General features: G+C 42.7%; 1 protein-coding gene across 1 annotated transcript; it reads left to right on the forward strand.

Annotated features, from left to right (window-relative positions):
• Positions 1-18203: 18203 nt before the first annotated feature.
• On the forward strand, positions 18204-19176 carry LRRC30 (leucine rich repeat containing 30). The gene has a single exon (XM_003262067.3). The coding sequence runs from the start codon at positions 18233-18235 to the stop codon at positions 19136-19138; it is 906 nt and encodes a 301-aa protein (XP_003262115.1). The 5' UTR covers positions 18204-18232; the 3' UTR covers positions 19139-19176.
• The last annotated feature ends 1356 nt before the right edge of the window (positions 19177-20532 follow it).

Below are 20532 nucleotides of genomic sequence, written 5' to 3' on the forward strand. Positions count from 1 at the left end.
TGAGCCTCAAACTCGTGGGCTCAAGTGATCTTCCTGCCTCAACTTCCTGAATTGCTGGGACTACAGGCACATACCAGCACACCTAGAAAATCTTTCAAAAAAATTTTGTAGAGAAAGGATCTTGCTATGTTGCCGAGGCTGGTCTCAAACTCCTGGCCTCAAATGATCCTCCCACTTCATCCTCTCTAAGTGCTAGGATTACAGCTGTGAGCCACCACACCTGGCCATCTCTCTGGGACTTTCAAAAATGAATGATCCAAGCAGCAGAATATGGCTCTGATACAGCGGCCAGTCTGAAGTGCCTGAGAATAACACCAGCATGCTACAAACAATGTGTTAATGTGGAAATAGAGTTTATTTAATTAGACATAATACCTAACTGCAAAATTTTAAAGCATTTTCAGCACTTAATCATGACTTCTTTTTATCCCCTTTTAATTATTTTTAGGAGATATTAAAATCTATTGCAGTATTAAACCATTAAATCTTGCAAATGCCTAAATGCATAGTCATTAAACCCCAGGGGCCTGTAAGCAAAGCCATGTATTTTCTAAAAGTATTAAACCAGAACAATAAAATCCTCTTGAAACTTAAGTTGAGCAGAATCACCATTACACGACGCCAAGTCATTAAGTAGCTCAAGTCGAAGAACCCTTTCAAGATTATTCCTAGAACAGCGACATGGATGGAGTGCGTGTTTCATTTCTCTTCTGTGATATTCAGCCTCTCCACTCTTCCTGCCTGCTCTGCTGCCTCTCCTCTCACCTGTTTGCATCCTGCCCTTCAGGCTTCCCCAGGCGCTTGCGGTCTCCAGTGCTCTCTCCATTATCTCCGCCCTTCCTGGCCACTCGGCTTGCCAGGCTCAACCCTCTGCTTCTCCTTGGCCTTCTAACCCCAACTTACGCCGCCTCTGAATCTTATTTATTTATTTTTATTTATTTATTTTTATTTATTTATTTATTTTTTTGAGACAGAGTTTCGCTCTTGTTGCCCAGGCTGGCGCAAACTTGGCTCACTGCAACCTCTGCCTCCTGGGTTCAAGCGATTCTCCTGCCTCAGCCTCCCAAGTAGCTGAGATTACAGGCACCCGCTGCCACGCCTGGCTAATTTTTGTATTTTTAGTAAAGACGGGGTTTAACCATGTTGGCCGGGCTGGTCTCAAACTCCTGACCTCAGATGATCCATCTGCCTCGGCCTCCCAAAGTGCTGGGACAGGCATGAGCCACCATGCGCAGCTGCCTCCTCTGAATCTTGTGCTGTTGCCATCTCCAGCAGAGCGTCTGCCTTCTTTGGTCTGTTCCCATCACAACTTGGACATGCTTCTGTTTTAGCATGTATTTGGTATAACCCTACACTAAAATACTTTGCTTAGATTTAGAGTAGGAAATCATTGAGAACACGGTCTTGGTCTTCATTTTCCTTTATTTCCCCAGCAGCTTTCTTGTTTTGCATAGGACCTCATGCCTGGCCTCGTGCACAACAAGGGCTTTGTAAATGCTTGTTGAATGGATAGACGGAATGATGTGGCATGAACACACTGGGTTTGCTTGTGATTACTTTGAGCTAGCTGGACATTTCCAGTTGAGCCAATTCCTTTAATTCTTTTTATTTCCTGTTTCCTATTCCTCACCTGCTTATTCTAGGTCATTTTTATTGCCTCATTTATTCATGAAAGTTATTATATTTGGCCACAGTGCTGACTTGAATTTTCCATCATGATTATAAAATAAATTGTTCATAGGGAAGGTAGATGATAGGTGTATGATGATTCATTATACTTTGTATATAATCAACCTATTTAAAGCACTATTATTACATACAGTTATAATATTTGTAGAAATCAAAGAAAAGTTTAAAACGTCATCCACGTGCTGAACACCCAAACAAATCAATTTCTATTCTTCCCTGTTTTCTTTCAGTCCTTGCCTGTATACATATATAATTTGTATATACATTTACATGGATGCTTTTAAGCATAGAAGCATTTTAACTCCCTTTCTTTCAGCTAAAATGCAATCACTTAAAAGTCCAGAAACCACCAACATGCTGATGTCCATGGTAATGAAGATGAGGATGATGATAACTATTACTTATGGAGTTCCCCCTCCACGTCCCCCAGAACAAACTAAGGCTCAGCAAGGCTGAAAACTTGCCTAGAGTCTCAAAACTAGTAGGATAACAATAGTAATATTAATAGTAATCACATCATTAATACTTACCTATTACTTTACTGTGTGCCAGGATCCATGCTGAGCAGTTGACCTGCTTCGTCTCATTTAAACTTCAAAAGCATCTCCCAGAGGAGAAAACTGAGGTGTAGAGAGGATAAGTAATTGGCCCAAGATTGCACTGCTTGGCAGAGCTAGGATCGATAAGCCCAACTTTTTTTTTAAGTTTATTTTGTTTTTAATTGACAAATCATAATTGTACATATTTATGATGTGATGTTTTGATACATGTATATATTGTGTAATGATCAAACCAGGAAATTGGCACATCCATCACCTCAAACACTTATCATCTCTTTGTGATGAGGATTTTTTTATTTTTTAGATGGAATCTCCCTCTGTCGCACAGGCTGGAGTGCAGTGGCTCGATCTCTGCTCACTGCAACCTCCACCTCCCAGGTTAAAGCGATTCTCCTGCCTCAGCCTCCTGAGTAGCTGGGATTACGGGTGCACGTCACCACCCCAGGCAAATTTTTTTTGTATTTTTAGTAGAGACGGGGTTTCAGAATGTTGGTTAGGCTGGTCTCGAACTCCTGACCTCGTGATCCACCTGCCTCGGCCTCCCAAAGTGCTGGGATTACAGGCGTGAGCCACCATGCCCAGCTGTGATGAGGATATTAGAGACTCTTATCTAGCTATTTTGAAATATACAATACATCATGTTAACTATAGTGACCCTACTGTGCAATAAACACCAGAACTTATTTCTCCTGCCCAACTGGAAATTTGAAGATGTTCACCAACCTGTCCCCATTCCTCCTAACTACCTTCTACAGCCTCTGTTAACCACTATTCTACTCTCTACTTCAATGAAACCAGCTTTTTTAGATTCCATATATCAGTCAGATCATGTGGTATTTGTCCTTCTGTGCTTGGTTTGTTTCACTTAACAATGGTCCTCTAGGTTCATCCACATTGTCACAAATGACACAATTTCGTTTTTTTTTTTTTTTATGGCTGGATAGTATTCCCTTGTGTATATACACCACACTTTTTTTGTCCATTCATTTCTTGAAAGATGCCTAAGTCAATTCCATATCTTGGCTATTGTGAATTGTACTGCAATATACTTGGGGGTGCAGATAATCTCTTTAACATACTGATTTCATTTCCTTTGGATATATATCCGGAAGTGGGATTGCTGGATCATATGGTAGTTCTATTTTTAATTTTTTGAGGAACCTCCGTACTATTTTCCTTAATGGTTGTACTAATCAATAGTATATGAGTTCCCCTTTCTCCATATTCTCTCTAGAAATTGTTACTTTTTGTCTTTTTTATAATAGTAATTCCAATTGGAGTGAGGCAACATCTTATCGCAGTTTTTTCTTCTTTTTTTGAGATGGAGTCTTGCTCTGGGTACAAGCGATTCTCCTGCCTCAGCCTCCTGAGTAGCTGTGATTACAGTTGCTGGCCACCACGCCCGGCTAATTTTTTGTATTTTTAGTAAAGATCGGGTTTCGCCGTGTTGGCCAGGCTGGTCTCGAACTCCTGACCTCTGGTGATCAGCCTGCCTCGGCCTCCCAAACGTATTGCAGTTCTGATTTGCATTTGCTGGTGATAAGTAATATTGCACATTTTTAAATATGCCTGTTGGCCATTTGTGTGTCTTTTGAGAAATGTCTATCCAGGTCTTTTGCACATTTTAAATCACAATTTTTTTATATTAATTTGTCTGAGTTCCATGTATATTCTGGATATTAACCCTTTGTCAGAAGCATAGTTTGCAGATATTTTCTTCCATTCTGTAGGTTGTCTGTTTGCTCTGTTGAGTGTTTCCTTTGCAATGCGGGAGCTTTTTAGTTAGATGTAATTTTTTAGTTTGCTTTTGTTGCCTGTGCTTTTGAGGTCCTAGCTAAAAAAATCCTTGCCTAGACCAAGGTCATGAAACATTTCCCTTATGTTTTCTTCTAGTGGTTAATAGTTTTGGGTCTTACATTTAAGTCTCTATCCATTTTAAATTAATTTTTTATATGGTGAGAGATGGGGGTCTAGTTTTGTTCTTCTGCATGTGGATATTAAATTTTACCATTTATTGAGGAGAATATTCTTTCCCCATTAGTGTTCTTGGCATTTTTGTCAGAAATCAGTTGGCTATAGATGTGTGAGATTTAGTTCTGATTTTTCTATTTTGTTCCATTGGTAGACGTGTCTGTTTTTATGCCAGTACCTGCTATTTTGACCACTATAACTGTGTAGTACATTTTGAAGTCAGGCAATATGATGCCTCCAGCTTTGTTGTTTGCTCAAGATTGCTTTGGCTACTTGGGGTCTTTTGTGATTACATATCAATTTTAGAATTGCCTTTTAAAAAATTACTGTGAGAGGCCGGGCATGGTGGCTTACACCTGTAATCCCAGCACTTTGGGAGGCCGAGGCCTGCGGATCATGAGGTCAGGAGTTCGAGACCAGCCTGACCAACATGGTGAAACCTCATCTCTCCTAAAAAATATAAAAATTAGCTGGGCGTGGTGGCACATGCCTGTAATCGGCAGGAGAAATGCTTGAACCCAGGAGGTGGAAGTTGCAGTGAGCCGAGATCGCACCACTGCACTCCAGCCTGAGAGACAGAGCAAGAATCCGTCTCAAAAAAAAAAAAAAATTACTCTGAAGAATGTCATTGGTGTTTTGATAGGGATTACATTGAGTTTGTAAATTTCTTTGGGTAGTATGAATGTTTTAACAGTATTCATTTTTCTAATCCATAAACACAGGCTGTCATTCAATTTATTTGTACCCTCTTCAATTTCTTTAATTAACGTTTTATAGTTTTCATTATAAAGCTCTTTCACATCTTTGGTCGAGTTTATTGCTAGGAATTTTATTTATTTATTTTTGTAGCTATTGTAAATGGGATTGTTTTCTTGATTTCTTTTTCAGACAGTTTGCTGTTGATACATAGAAACACTACTGATTTTTGGGTATGGATTTTGTATCTCGCAACTTTACTGAATTTGTTCATTAGTCCTATTAGTTTTTTTGGTGGAGTCTTTAGGGGGTTTTCTATTTATAAGATCATGTCATCTGCAAACAGGGATTTGACTTTCTCGTTTCCAATTTGAATGCCTTTTATTTCTTTCTCTTGTCTGCTTGTTCTGGCTAAGAATTCCCGCCTAATATTGAATAGAAATGGTGACAGTGAGCATTCTTGTGGAGTTCCAGATCTTAGAAGAAAGGCTTTCAACTTTTTCAGGTTCAGTACAATGTTAGCTGTGGGTTTATCATGTATGGCATTTGTTGTGTGGAGGTACATTCCTTCCATACCTAATTTGTTGAAGGTTTTATCATGAAGACATGTTGAATGTTTTCAAAAAAATTTTTTGTGATTGTTGAGAGAATCATATGGCTTTCTTCTTCATTTGGTTAATGTGATGTACCATCTTTGTCCACTTGCGTCTGTAGAATCATCCTTGCATCCTTGAGATAAATCCCACTTCTTTGCATCCCTGAGAAAATCCCACTAGATCATAACAAAGAATATTTTTAATGTGTTGTTGATTTTTGTTTCCTAGTACTTTGTTGAGGATGTTTGCATCTATGTTCTTCAAGGATGTTGGCTTGCAGTTTCTTTTTTGTATGTATCCTTGTCATTTCATTTCATTTCATTATTTCATTTCATTTCATCGTTTCTTCTTCTCACTGTCTTCCTTTGTGGTTAAATAATTTTCTCTAGTAGTGTGTTTTGATTCTTGCTTTTAATTTTTAGCATATCTATTATAGGTTTTTCCTTTGTGGTTATCATGAGCTTTACAATAAACATCCTATATTTATAAACATTATTTTAAACTGATAAAAACTTAACTGTGATCTCAAAGAAAATAAATAAAAAACAAACCATGTATGGCAACTTCATTTCCTTCTGCACTTTGAATTTTGCTGTCACAATCTATATCTTTTTGTTTTGTCTATCTTTTAACATTTATTTTAGTTATTATAATTTTTAACCATTTTGTCTTTTAGTCCTCATACTAAAGAGATAGGTGATTTACACACCATGATTACAATATTGGAGTATTCTGAATTTGTCTGCATATTTACTTCTAACAGCGAGTTTTATATGTTCAGATTTATTCTTGTTACACATTAGCAACCTTTTTTTCCAGTTTGAAGAACTTCCTATAGCATTTCTTGCAAGACAGGTCTGGTGCTGATGAATTTCCTCAGCTTTTTGTTTGTCTGAACAGGCCTTTATTTCTCCTTCAATTCTAAAGGATAGCCTTGGTGGGTACAGTATTCTTGGTTAAATGTTTTTGTTTTTGTTTTTGTTTTCCCTTCAGCACTCTATATTTTCCTGCTCCCTTCTGGCCTGCAAGGTGTCTGCGGGGAAGTCTGCTTCCAGGCATATTGGAATTACCTTATATACTATTTTATTATTTTCTCTTGCTGCTTTCAGAATCCTCTCTTTGTCTTTGACCTTTGAGTGTTTGATGCTATGTCTTGGGTTGAATTCGATTGGTGATTTTTTCTTTTTTTTTCTTTTTCTTTTTTTTTTTTTTTGAGATGGAGTTTCGCTCTGTTGCCCAGGCTGGAGTGAAATGGTGCAATCTTGGCTCACTGCAACCTCCTCCTCCTGGGTTCAAGTGATTCTCCTACCTCAGCCTCCTGAGTAGTGGGGATTACAAGCACCCATCACCACACCCAGCTAATATTTTGTATTTTTAGTAGAGACAGGGTTTCACCATGTTGGCCAGGCTGGTCTCAAACTCCTGACCTCAGGTGATCCACATGCCTTGGCATCCCAAATTGCTGGGATCACAGGCATGGGCCACCATGCCCAGCCTGATTGGTGACTCTTCTACATGGATATTTATATCTTCCTTCAGGTTTGAAAAGATTTTCTTTTTTTTTTTTTTTTCTTTTTTGGTTGTTTGTTTTTTACAGAGTCTCCCTCTGTCACCAGGCTGGAGTGCAATGGCGCAATCTTGGCTCACTGCAACCTCCACCTCCCAGGTTCAAGTGATTTTCCTGTCTCAGCCTCCCGAGTAGCTGGGACTCCAGGCATGTGCCACCATGCCCAGCTAATTTTTGTATTTTTAGTAGAGATGGAGTTTCACCATGTTGGCCAGGAAGGTCTCAATCTCTTGACCTTGTGATCCACCCATCTGGGCCTCCCAAAGTGCTAGGATTACAGGTGTGAGCCACTGAGCCCAGCCGTTTTTTTTTTTTTTTTTTTTTGAGAAGGAGTCTCGCTCTGTCACCCAGGCTGGAGTGCAGTGGTGAAATCTCAGCTCACTGCAAGCTCCGCCTCCTGGGTTCACGCCATTCTCCTGCCTCAACCTCCCAAGTAGCTGGGACTATAGGCGCCTACCACCATGCCTGGCTAATTTTTTTGTATTTTTAGTAGAGACGGGGTTTCACCGTGTTAGCCAGGATGGTCTCGATCTCCTGACCTCGTGATCTGCCTGCCTTGGCCTCCCAAAGTGCTAGGATTACAGGCATAAGCCACCGTGCCCAGCCCTTTTTTCTTTTTTAATTATTTCTTTGAATAAGCTTCCTACCCTTTTGTCTTTCTCTCCTTCTTCCTGAACTCCAATAACCTAAATATTTGCTTTTTTGATGCAATTCCACAGACTATATAAGCTTGAGTTTTTCTTTTTCATTTATTTTTCTTCTTTCTCTTATGACTGTATATTTTTAAATAGCCTGTCTTCAAGCTCATTAATTTTTTCTTCTACTTTATCACTTCTGCTTTTGTTGCTCTCGGTTGGCTCTTTTCCCTTCATTCGTTGTAGTTTTTCAGCTCCAGAGTTTCTGTTTTTTAATTATTTAATTTATCTGTTAAATTTATCTGATGAATTTCTGAATTTTTTTGTGTGTGTTTTCTTGAAGTTAGTGAGTTCCTTAACATGGCAATTTAAAGTTTCTTGTCTGTCAGATTAAACATCTCCATCTCTTTACATTCTATCACTGTGTCTTGCTTTGTCCATTAGTTAAGGTCATAATTCCCTGACTGTTCTTGATAATTGTAGATGTACGTTGATGTCTGTGCATTCAAGAGTTAGGTATTTATTCAGGTCTTTGCAGTCTGCCTTTATTTGTGCCCATCCTTCTTCAGTGAGCCTGTCTAGAAACCCAAGTGGATTGACTGTTGTCAGAGCCTGTGACGCCTGCAGCCATTTAAGCACTAGAGGGAGCCATAAGCCCAGGCTTACTGCAGGTCTCACAAAGACTCCAAGGTTGGTTGTTGCAGTGTCCCAGCTTGGATGGACCTGGGGAAGACTTAAGGAGGGTAACCGGCCTGTGTGGGAAGACTGGCCACGGAACAAGTATAGAAGCCTGTCCCATTGGCCCAGACAGGCGCGAACTTCCTGGCACATCTCTGGATAGGTGGGACCATTCCCTGACTGCCATGACGGGGGCTGGAGTTGAGAATGGGCCCCCTCAGAGTTTGCTGTTGGACACTGGTGGGCAAGCCTGCCCCAGTGGCACAGATATGTATGCTACCAACATTTTTCCGCATGCACAGGGGAGTTCCCAGTGAAAGGGGCTGTAGCCAAGACTGGGCTCCCTCAGAATCCACTGTGAGAAAGAAGCTGGAAAACATGCCCCAGTGGCTCAGATGTATGTGGACAAAGTCCAACTCTTAACCAAGGATTTTAAACTGAATTTGGAATTCCTCTTACTCTAGGGCTCAACTCTTTTCAAATTTTCCTCACCAATTCAATGAAGAGGGAAAATTTATTTTTGTTAACATAGTCTAGACCAAATCTGGAATTAAAACAGTAGTAAGTAGTTTGGGGAGTTTTAAGTAAGATTCAAACTTATAATTTATTAAACGGATAAGTTATATACACACTATGCATATTTTAAACTTTTTATCAGAGAGGCCTAGATCTCAGATATTTCACTTGACTGAACTTAGTGTCTCTTCTTGCCTTTTTTTTTTTCTTTTAGTGAGATGGAGTCTTGCTCTGTCACCCAGGCTGGAGTGCAGTGGCGCGATCTCGGCTCACTGCAAGCTCCGCCTCCCGGGTTCACGCCATTCTCCTGCCTCAGCCTCGACGAGTAGCTGGGACTACAGGCGCCCGCCACCACGCCTGGCTAATTTTTTGTATTTTTTTTAGTAGAGACGGGGTTTCACCGTGGTCTCGATCTCCTGACCTCGTGATCCGCCTGCCTCGGCCTCCCAAAGTGCTGGGATTACAAGCGTGAGCCACCGCGCCTGGCCTTCTTGCCTTTTTTTTTTAGCCGTTTATCAATTTATTATCCTGAAATGTCACAATAATTTAAAACTTCTTAAAAAGAGACTTGATCTTTAATAAAGCTCTGCTCCTTTGGTATGCGGATATTATATAGAATCTCATTGCTCTTAAATTCATGACCTTGCTTTCTGATATAAACTTGATATGCAGAAGGCTGAATTGGTATTTAATTACTCTCTCGACTTTTAATCAAAGCATCTTTTTATTTCGCCTTTCCTTCAGTGCTGTAAAGCATGAAGTGTACTTTGATGGATTAGGACTGAATGAACAGGACTATAAAAGCCTTCACTGGTTACCCAGATCCATTGAAGACAGACAGGAAGATGCAAGGAAAACTGATACCTGAAGGCTAGCGTTAGTCCAGTAAATGGATTTCCTGAGAGGAAAATATGAAAAATAACAAAATAACTGTCTTTCTAGAAGCAGCCTTTTAAAAAGCTAAATTTGAATTTGCTGAGATGATTTAATAAAATGCAGCTGGCCAGCAAAAGTAGACTCAGTGCTTTCTTAGAGTTGCACCAGTCCTGTAATTTCTGTATCTTCTTCGGTGACAGGCAAGAGCTATTGACATTCGGATTTCAAAGAGATGAAATGGCTTCGCTTGTAGGTTCTCTCTCCCTGAATGAATAACGTCAGCAGTGTAATTCTGGATAAATGGAAGTCTGATACCAGTTGACAAGTAAGGCAATTTTATTTATGTTTCTGGTCATATGGGTCACATAGTAGGATAGAGAGTCAGTAAGCCTCTCAAAATAGAGTAGGTTTGATTCATAAATAAGAGGATACAGTGGGGAGAAACCAGGGCTCATTGAATAGGTACCACATATGAGGCAACATCCTAGGCTCAAGGAGAACAAACGATGATGAATAAGATTTAGCTCCAGCCTTAAGAAATGTATTTATACTCTAATGGAGGAGACTGGCACAAAAGCTGATGATTTCTATATATATATATTTTTTTTCTTCCTTGAGACGGAGTTTCACTTTGTTGCCCAGGCTAGAGTGCAATGGCTCGATCTTGGCTCACTGCAACCTCTGCCTCCCGGGTTCAAGGGATTCTCTTGCCTCAGCCTCCAGAGTAGCTGGGATTATAGGCATGCACCACCATGCCCGGCTAATTTTGTATTTTTAGTAGGGACAGGGTTTCACCATGTTGGTCAGGCTGGTCTCGAACTCCTGACCTTAGGTGATCTGCCCGCCTTGTCTCCCAAAGTGCTGGGATTACAGGCGTGAGCCACCACTCCTGGCATATGGTAGTGTTTATTAAACCCTGCACTATTGAGATTGTAGGCTGGATAATTCTTTGTTGTGGGTGTCCTGATCTGTAAGATGTTTGCAGCATCACTGGCCTCTACTCACTAGACATCAGTAGTGCCACCCCCACAGTTGATGACCAAACATATCTCCAGATATTGTCAAACATCCCATGAGGGGCAAAATTGGCCCAGTTGAGATCTGGGGTGGTAGTGTTGTGACAAAGGTAAGTCTAGGATGTTGTGGGAAGTAAGGAAGGATGCCCAGATGGCCCTAGAGGAAGGTGGGTGGTCAGGGAAGGCTTCCTTGAGGAGGGGGCACTGTTCTTATGTGGGAACATGAAAGGTGTGAGCCATGTGGAGCAAAGGATCAGCATGAACAAAGGAGTGGCATTATGAAATACCAAGGAGTGTGTAGGGGAGCCAGCTGCTACCTCATTACTGCTGGGATATCAAGTAGGTGTGTTAGAGATGAATGGTGAGGCATGAGGTTGTGATGCAAACATGCATGTAACTATGATCTGCATGGACAGTCTGTGGGCACAGGTGTGTCAATGGATGGTCCATAACAGTGGATTGATGGGAACAGTCTTCTAGAACATTCTGGCCACAATGGGAAGGATGGATTACTGTGGCTGGTAGCATGGCAGCAGGACCCTTTTGTGCTGAGCTACTTGCTTTACCTGTGTCATTCCATTTAATCCTCATAATAGGCCTATACAAACGAGGCACAATTATCCCCATTTACAGAGGAAGACGTAGCAGGGCCGAGCAGGTTCCCTGAGAAGGTGCAGATGCTGAGCTCTCCTTTTTTTTTTTTTTTTTTTTTTTGCCTTGAGATGGAGTCTTGCTCTGTCGCCAGGCTAGAGTGCAGTGGCGCGATCTCAGCTCACTGCAACCCCCGGAGAAGGTGCTGAGGTCTCCTCTTAAAGATAAAAGAGCCTTGGCTTGTCTGACAAAACTTTTTTCAGTGAGCCGCTGTGATGGAGGTCAAATCAGGCATCCTGTGGTCAGCCATGAACAGGATGTAGGCAGAGTCCTCTGGAGGGACTTGTAAGCAGACAAATATCCAAATAGAGTAACAGAGAATCAATTAAAAACAAGCAGGATATTCAATGCCCTCTTCATTGTTCTTTTCTCACACGAAACTTCCATCAGGGCCCAAATGTTTGTTCATTTCAATGAACATTGATTTGAGTGCCTACTGTGTCCTCGGGATTATTCCAGGGCTCTGAGGGAGACAAGGGGTTTGAAATAGAATTGGCCTGACAGCAAATGTGAGCTGAATGAACAGAGTGAGATAGTAAACAAACTGAGGACAAATGATTTCCGAAGAAGATCTTGACTTTCAGAGAGAAGCATTTCAATTCGGATCTCTCTCTAAGAACCTGCCTCTAAGTGTCTTGCACTCTAGAGAAGTGTGTTTGCCCCTTGGAATAGCTGATTGAGGTGTAGTGTGGTCAAGAGGAAGGTTATAGGAGAGGAAAGGCACCAGGCTTGCCCTGCTGGTGAAGGTGCTCAGCCCTTGAGCACCCAGAGGTGGCCGTGGAATTGACATTTCCTTGGGATCTTCAGGTATCCTTGCTATGTATGAAACCGTGCTCTATGTGTTCTCTGTACAGAGTCATTTAATTCCCACAGCAACTTTATATGATGGGTATTATTATTACTATTTTGAGATGGAGTCTTACTCTTGTTGCCAGGCTGGAGTGCAGTGGCACGATCTCGGCTCACTGCAACCTCCGCCTCTTGGGTTTAAGCAATTCTTCTGCCTCAGCCTCCCCAGTAGCTGGGACTAGAGGCACATGCCACTATGCCTGGCTAATTTTTGTATTTTTAGTAGAGAGGGGGTTTCACCATGTTGACCAGGATGGTCTTGATCTCTTGACCTTGTGATCCACCTGCCTCGGCCTCCCAAAGTGCTGGGATTACAAGTGTAGCCACCATGCCTGTCCTATGAATGGGTAGTATTATTAACTCCACTTTATATATGAGGAAACAGCACAGATAAGCTAAGTAGCTTGCCCAAGGTTACACAGACTTTGACTAAAATTTCCAGGATTGAAACCCAAGATGGTCAGGCAACCAGAGCTTATGACATTAACCACTAGATTATGCTGCCTCTTGCTGCAGTGTCTGTGTGCTAGAAGGCTGTGGGATGCTCTAATTGAAAAAAATAATCGGCCACCTTACTAAGAAAAAATTGTGCAGAAGAAGACAGGTTTCCATGTAGTAGAAAGAGAACCAGAGTCAGAATCAGAAGACCTGAGTGTTGATTCTGATCCTGGTAGTAATTGGCTTTGCAACCTGGAGAGTCATTTAACTTCAGGGAGGCTCAACTTCCTCCTAATTAATATGAGGTTAATAATGTCAATCTCCCAAGTATTATTTGTGTCAGATAGAGTGTATGAAAGTGTCTCAAACAGCTCCTAGCACTAACTAAGGTTTTGCATGGAAGAAGAATGGGAGATAAATGAGGGGTGGGGTGCTTCAGAGTTAAAGGTTTGATTGGGCCTAAAGAAAGTGTAAAGTCCATAAAGAAGGACAAAATCAAAATCGAACACATGGAGAATGTTCTCTGAACGACTCCAGGGGCATGTGTGTGTGTATGTGTGTAATGGCTACCATTTTTAGAATAACTATCATTGATTGAATTCTTACTCTGTCCTAGTACTATACCGTGGGCCATCTGTCATCAATAACCATGATTTAGGGACTTTTTAAAATGTGCTTTGGGTTGTACTATTGCATGCATTTCATAGATGCTTAACCATGGACCATTCTGAGCTACAATGGTTTAATATAGCTTCTCTGCAGATCTCTGCAAAACCTAGCAACAGGCTGTGTTTGATGTAAAGATGTGGCAGCTCAGAACACATCACTTGTATTTGCTCCCCCTCCTGATGCTCCCCCCCATGTCTCCCTCATTCTTGCTTACCCACAGTTGTGCTCCTTAATAAAATATTAGCCCCATAAGCTTTTGCCTCAAGATCTGCTTTTGAGGAAACCTAGGCTAAGGCAGATTTTGAAAAAATATATATATCTTTTTTGGTAAAGGAAAACAGATAGAAGCCAATATACATAGGTAAAAATCTAGCTTTATATATGCAAAATGTTAACTGGATTGTCTCTTTTCATACTTTTCTGTATTTTCTATTATTATTATTATTATTATTATTGTTGAGATAGTGTCTCGCTCTGTTGCCTGGGCTGGATCCAGTGCAGTGTGCTATGATGGCTCACTGCAGCCTCGCCCTCCAGGGCTCAAATGTTCCCCCCCACCTCAGCCTCCCTAGTAGCTGGGACTACAGGCATGCACCACCAAGCCCAGCTAATTTGTGTATTTCTTATAGAAATGGGGTTTCACCACGTTGCCCAGGCTGGTCTTGAACTCCTGGGTTCATGTGATCTGCCTGCCTCAGCCTCCCAAAGTGATTACAGGTGTGAGCCACTGCAACTGGCCTATCTTAAAATTTTTAAACAGTAGAAAGTTTATTTTAATAAACTATTTAGAGGTACACATTTCTTTCTTCTGAAATTAACAGATGTGATGTACAGACATAAGCCGAAATGTCATAATGAGAATAAAAAGTATTCTTTCCTGTAGATATTCCATTAGTGTGAATTCAGGAGTAGCTTCAGTTGTTTTCATAACCTACTATCTTACACTCTCATTATTTCAGTTTTATATTACTTAGGTTTAAAGAAATAATCCATATTGATTTTCATATGTTGGAGCAATCAGTTGGAACATACAGCAATGCAGTAAACACGTCAGGCATATTAAATGCATTTCAATTATTCTGCAGGCTCCTTAGGTTTTAAAGATAATCACATTACTTACAATGCCCTGGAATTTCAAAAAATTGTCCAACAATGTTCTGAGAGTTATTTCAAGCTGCATTCCATTCAGAGAGCCCTGAAAAGTCTCTTTTGGTAAAGGTCAAATGTGTGGTCTATACAGTATACAGAACCCTAAAGCCAGCATTTCCTTGTTACTGTTTATTCCCCAGGACGAACATTAAAGTTACACAAATGAAGGCTGTCTTGGATTTTGCATACTTTCACCAGAAAGGGGGTTGAATGTGACTTTCACTTTCTCACAAGTGGCCCCATCTGTAGTGAGAATCAGACTGGGAGAGTGGGAAGGGGCTCTCGGCCGTTATCCCCTCCAAATGGCCCATTTCACAGAGGAGAAGACTGAGACCAGAGACAGGGAATGTCCTCTCAGAAAACCATGTGCTGACTGGATAACTGACAGTCACTGAGTGGGCAGCATTTACGTTTCAAAAAATTAGAAGAAACCAAGTCAGCTAGTGACTCAGCTCATCCATTTGATATATGAGAAACTCTCTGGAGAAGACCTGAACTGTTTTTGGAGGCGATAAATCCATCACTCTGAAGTTTTCTGGAATGATAGTTTAACTTTTGCTCTTCCTGGTTATGCTGGCATAGAGTAAGCAGGGTTGGTATCCAGCTGTGTAGTTATTTCTATCTTTCTTTTGTTTTTTTTTTTTTAGACAGAGTCTCTCTCTGTCGTCCAGGCTGGAGTGCAGTGGGACGATCTTGGCTCACTGCAACCTCCACCTCCTGGGTCCAAGCAATTCTCCTGCCTCAGCCTCCCGAGTAGCTGAGATTACAGCTGTCTGTGACCACGCCCAGCTAATTTTTTGTATTTTTAGTAGAGACAAGGTTTCACCATGTTGGCCAGGCTGGTCTCGAACTCCTGACCTCAGGCGATCTACCCGCCTCAGCTTCCCAGTGCTGGTATTACAGGCGTGAGTCACCGCCCCCAGCCCTGTGTAGTTATTTCTATGCGTGGAGTAATGTAGTCATTTTTTGACCTGTGCTCCCTCAGTCCTACACCCTGGCACTTGAAAGCAAGCCGCCATGTCCTAGCCAGAGTTGCTTTGCTTCTCTGCAGAGGTAAGACCAGCATCTTCTGGTGGTTCCCAGCCTGGGCTCTGTGCGGACCAACTGGAATTGAATCCTGGTTCTACCATTGACCGTTTACTTGATTTTGGGGAAGTGAGTTGATTTTACATAAGTAACTTTACCTTTGTCTGTCTTCCTTTCCTCATCTGTAACATAGAGATAATTTTAATACCCATTCTGCATAGAAAGTGAGGCGTACAGTGACTTTTACATAAGTAAACATCTGATGAATATTGGCTATTGATAAGTGCTCAAGAAATATTTATTAGAAAAAATGTATTAAGGGGGAAGAGAGAGAATTGCCACAAGAAGAAAGTTGTCGATAATTTTCTCAAACCATCCCAGGTCTTGCAATTCCCCACGTTTCAATACTCTAGCATAATTTCTCAGGCTCATGGAAGGAAGGAGGAAGCATAGCTAGCTTTTTTTGTTTGTTTGTTTGTTTTAGTAGAGCCATATGAAATTTACATATATATGGCATGGTCTGCTCCAAAAACTTAGAGTCTAAATTTAGCCACATTGCTCCCACGCCGGCCACCACAACTGATAACTAGAACACTCAAGTGCCCCATAAAAAGCATGTGCAAAGTCTCCACCTTTGTCTAGAATCCCTGCGGCTGACTCAGTCAAAGGGGTCAGATCTCTTTCCAATGGCGTGTGAAGAGAGAAGTGGCCTCCCCTTGTTTTTAACTCCGCTGCTCCTCCTGCCCAGATCCTGCACCCTGGGTGTGGATGGACTTCCAGGCTCCCCAGGCAGCACCAAGCTAGGACCCAGTGACAACTCTCGGGTTGGTGGCAACAGCCCTGTGAGGTCAGGGTCCCAGGAGCAGCAGGGGTCTCCAGGATGCATAGCAGCAAAAATCCCACCCTTCCAGGCCAAACCAGCCCTTGCCATGGGCCACAAGCCCTTTGCTCAGAACCTAGGTCAGCTCCTTGATATCTCTTATCCACTTAAGGACTACCTATTTTTAGGATTTTTCACCTATGCAGATGTGTGTCCGCCTCCTCCCCAACTATATTAGTTTGCCAGGCCTGCTCTAAGAAACTGGATGGCTTAACCAACGGAAATGTATTTTTCTCACAGTTCTGGAGACTGGAAGCCTGAGATCAAGGTGTTGGTTTCTTCTGAGGCCTCTCTCCTTGGCTCGCAGGTGGCTGCCTTTTCCCTGTGTCTTCACTTGTCCCGATTGCCAAACCCAGCGCCTTCTGAGATACTGGGGATTACAATTTCAGCATACGAAATTTGAGGGCAGGGTGAGGGGACAGCCCATAACACCAACAATTAACTCTGCAAACTTAAGATATAAGTTAACATTTTTAATTTAAGAAAAGGACAGGGAGGCCAAGGCAGGTCCACCCGCCTCTATCAGGAGGTCAAGACTATTCTGGCCAACACAGTGAAACCCCGTCTCTACTAACAATACAAAAATTAGCCAGGTGTGGTGGTGGGCACCTGTAACCCCAGCTACTTGGGAGGTTGAGGCAAGAGAATCACTTGAACCCGAGAGGCAGAGGTTCCAGTGAGCCGAGATATGCCACTGCACTCCAGCTTGGGCGACAAGAGCAAAAACTCCATTGAAAAAAAAAAAAAAAAGAAAAAGAAATAAATAAAAAAATAAAAGTAAATAAAAAGACAGGGAGGAGAAGAGAGAGAGAAAGAGAGAAAGAGAACAGTGCATAGCGAGGGGGGCCTCATTATATCCTTCCAGGACAATAGGTGGCCCGTGCTTACCATACTAAGGTGGCCACTCAAGTGGCTGTTCAAACATTTGAAGTGCATCCTACTAAATACAGAAGGTCTCTATAAGACACATGAGCCCAGAGCTTCTCTGGCTGAAATGGGAGTGAGGGGTTGAGATCCCCCCACAACTCCCTTCTCACTAAATCACCTCTGACAAGCACAGGATAAAAACCTTTGACCTGGAAGATTCCAGGTATCGGGGCTGCTTTTGTTATCTTTTCACAAACACATAGTTCATCAAGGTTTGGAACAGGGACCTGTGATATCATCTGATGATCTTTAGCTTTGGAGACATAACTGTTGCTAGCACTGAGCCCAGTTTCACTGTAAAGTTGTCTGGCTGAGCTCCCGCAATCCTGCCAACAGCCGGTGCTTGTGTGGCCTGCTCTGTTTTTCCATTTTACTTCTTTTTAGAGATGGGCTTGTTAATCACCCTGCTCAACTGTGATACCGAGGAAAAGCTGAGAGAGTAAAGTTATATGCAGCCTTCCTGTGACCTGTTTGCATGTACCCAGTCAATAAAACTCAGGCAGAGTGACAGTGACAGCTGCCTTGTGGCATTCAGAGGGAATTGAGCAGTTTAGCAGCCTCTGGACAAGTATATCATTACAGCCTAGCTGCTAAGAAAGAAAACACCTAAACCCTGGGGAACAGGCACAGCTCCTGCAGCCACCCAGGGACCTGTCTCGGATACCTGCAAGGCCTGATCAAGACTCTCCTGGCAGCTTTCTCCACACTAGGACCTCCTAGTCACAAGCTGGTTCTCACCCCCACGCACGCTCCCTGCCTGCAACAGCCTGGCTTTTAGCAGCTGAGAGGACACGGTCCCTGCCTGGGAGGTGGCAGAGGAGAGTGACTAGAAGGGAAGGTACAATGGGGGCCAGGCAGTCGAGGGCCAGCTCCAAGGATAAGGGCCCCAAGAGGATGCTGTTCACGGGGAGGAGACAGAAGTTTTCTCCGTGGGACGATGTCCTGCTCTCGGGAAGGGACCCGCGGTCTCTGCTGAAGCGGGGCATGCACCACGTCAGCTTCAGCCTGGTCACCAGAGGAATGACAGACATCCCCGACTTTCTGTGGGGCTTGTCCGAGGTCCAGAAACTCAATCTGTCTCACAACCAGCTCCGGGTTCTCCCTCCCGAGGTGGGGAAACTGACCCGGATCGTGGTCCTGAACTTGTGCGGGAACCGCCTGAAGAGCCTGCCCAGAGAAGTGAGCCTCCTACAGTGCCTCAAGGTCCTGTTTGTCAACATGAACTGCCTGACCGAGGTGCCGGCCGAGCTGAGCTTGTGCCGAAAGCTGGAGGTCCTGAGCTTGTCGCACAACTGCCTGTCCCAGCTCCCTGCATGCTTCGCTGACCTCTCCAGACTGAGGAAGCTGAACCTCAGCAACAACTTCTTCGCGCACATCCCCATGTGTGTGTTCTCCCTGAAGGAACTGATTTTCTTGCACGTGGGCTCGAATCGCCTGGAAAACATCGCTGAGAGCATCCAGCACCTGGCCAGCCTGCAGATCTTCATCGCAGAGGGCAACAACATCCACTCCTTCCCGAGGTCGCTTTGCCTGGTCACCAGCCTGGAGCTGCTGAACCTCAACAACAACGACATCCAGACCCTCCCGAGCGAACTCCACCTGCTGTGTAGACTGGTGAGGATCGCCTGGAATCCCATGGACAAAGGGCTCCACATTTCCCACAACCCTTTATCCAAGCCTCTGCCAGAGCTAGTGGAGGGGGGCCTGGAGATGCTTTTCGGCTACCTGAAGGACAAAAAACACACTTGACGTGGGTCCCAGAGGCCTGGATGGGAGGCAGCTCATCTGGACTCTGTCAACCGGGGTACTTCTCTCGTCTCAGCTTTCTACTCTCACCCCAGTGTCTGACAATATTTTGTTAATATTTGCTAAGTCGCTGTTGAACATCCATGTTAAGGAGGTGTTTGTTTTTAACTCTGTGTGTTCTTAATAACCTCTGGAATATCATGTTCATCTCATCCTAAACATAAATTGAAACAGGGGGTTGGTTTTCCCCAAAGAGAACTAACAGTTCTGATTCTTCTGAGGAGCAGTGAGATTCAGCCCTTGGGAGAGTGGACACCTAACAGGTCTGAATTCAATGTAATTCAAAAGGCAAATATTTGCTAAGTACTGTGTGCCAAGTACAGTATGAGGTGCTGAAACCTGGTTTCAGATAGTTTCTACCCTTGAATCAGCAAACTGTGGCGAGGTGGCAACGGCAAGACACGTTCCTCCATCAGCCTCCGAGAAGCATTACTTGGGACCAAAAGGCAAACCACAGTGGGCTCTGTCCCCAATGACCAAAAGAGGCAGAGCTTTCCCCTTGAGTTCTGGGGGACAATCATAGGAAATTTTTCTTTCATGCGGCTACAGAGGAATAACCAAGCCACTCATGCTTATGTCTGGTGGTGAGTAATGGGTAGAAGGATGGCTTTCAGATAATAAATATGAACTGATTTAATGTGTATTTCAACCTTCCTTCCCAGTCCTCTCCCACACATTGTCATGTCCTTGAACTTCTTTGCTAGACACTAGGCAATCATCAAATGATCCCATTTTATTTCATTTCTCCATGACTACATATGCCCTCTCAGAGATAAACTACTAAATGGGATAATTTGGCCAACAATGACCAAAAGGCAGAAAAGAGGGGGAAAAACATAGTCAGGTCATGCAAAAAAGTAATTACCCTTTTACAGTTTGGAGGAGGGTAATATTGACTTTCCCATGTTAACGTTAAAAATAATGAATTCAGTGACATTTAAAAGCTCCTTGGAAAAAAGCCTCTATAAAAACACGAAGCTTGTTTTTTATTTTAAGAGTACACAGCTGTTAGTGAAATACAGACACCAGGGCAAGCAGTGACAGAGTTCCTGCACCAAAGGTCACCGGACCTTACTGCTCTGGCAGCAGCCAAGAGCCACACAGCATTAATATTGGTTTAGAGCTAAAGAATCAGAATGAAAAGATGACACTGAAGAAAATCAAGTACCTTCAGGTTTACAAAGAGCCAATTGTTCTGATTTCTTGGCACATTTGTCTGTGCCAAGATTATAGCAAACGATACCAAGACTTAGCATTTGAGGTTACTGCCAAGACTTGTATAACTTCTCAGTATTCTTAGTTTATTTCAATTTAACTTATATTTATTAGCACCTTTT

The sequence above is a fragment of the Nomascus leucogenys genome, chromosome 4 (assembly GCF_006542625.1).
Source record: "Nomascus leucogenys isolate Asia chromosome 4, Asia_NLE_v1, whole genome shotgun sequence".
Lineage (NCBI taxonomy): Eukaryota > Metazoa > Chordata > Mammalia > Primates > Hylobatidae > Nomascus > Nomascus leucogenys.

What these genes read in the sequence shown, in the direction of transcription:
- LRRC30 (XM_003262067.3), top strand. Translation starts at nt 18,233, where the DNA reads ATGGGGGCCAGGCAGTCGAGGGCCAGCTCCAAGGATAAGGGCCCCAAG.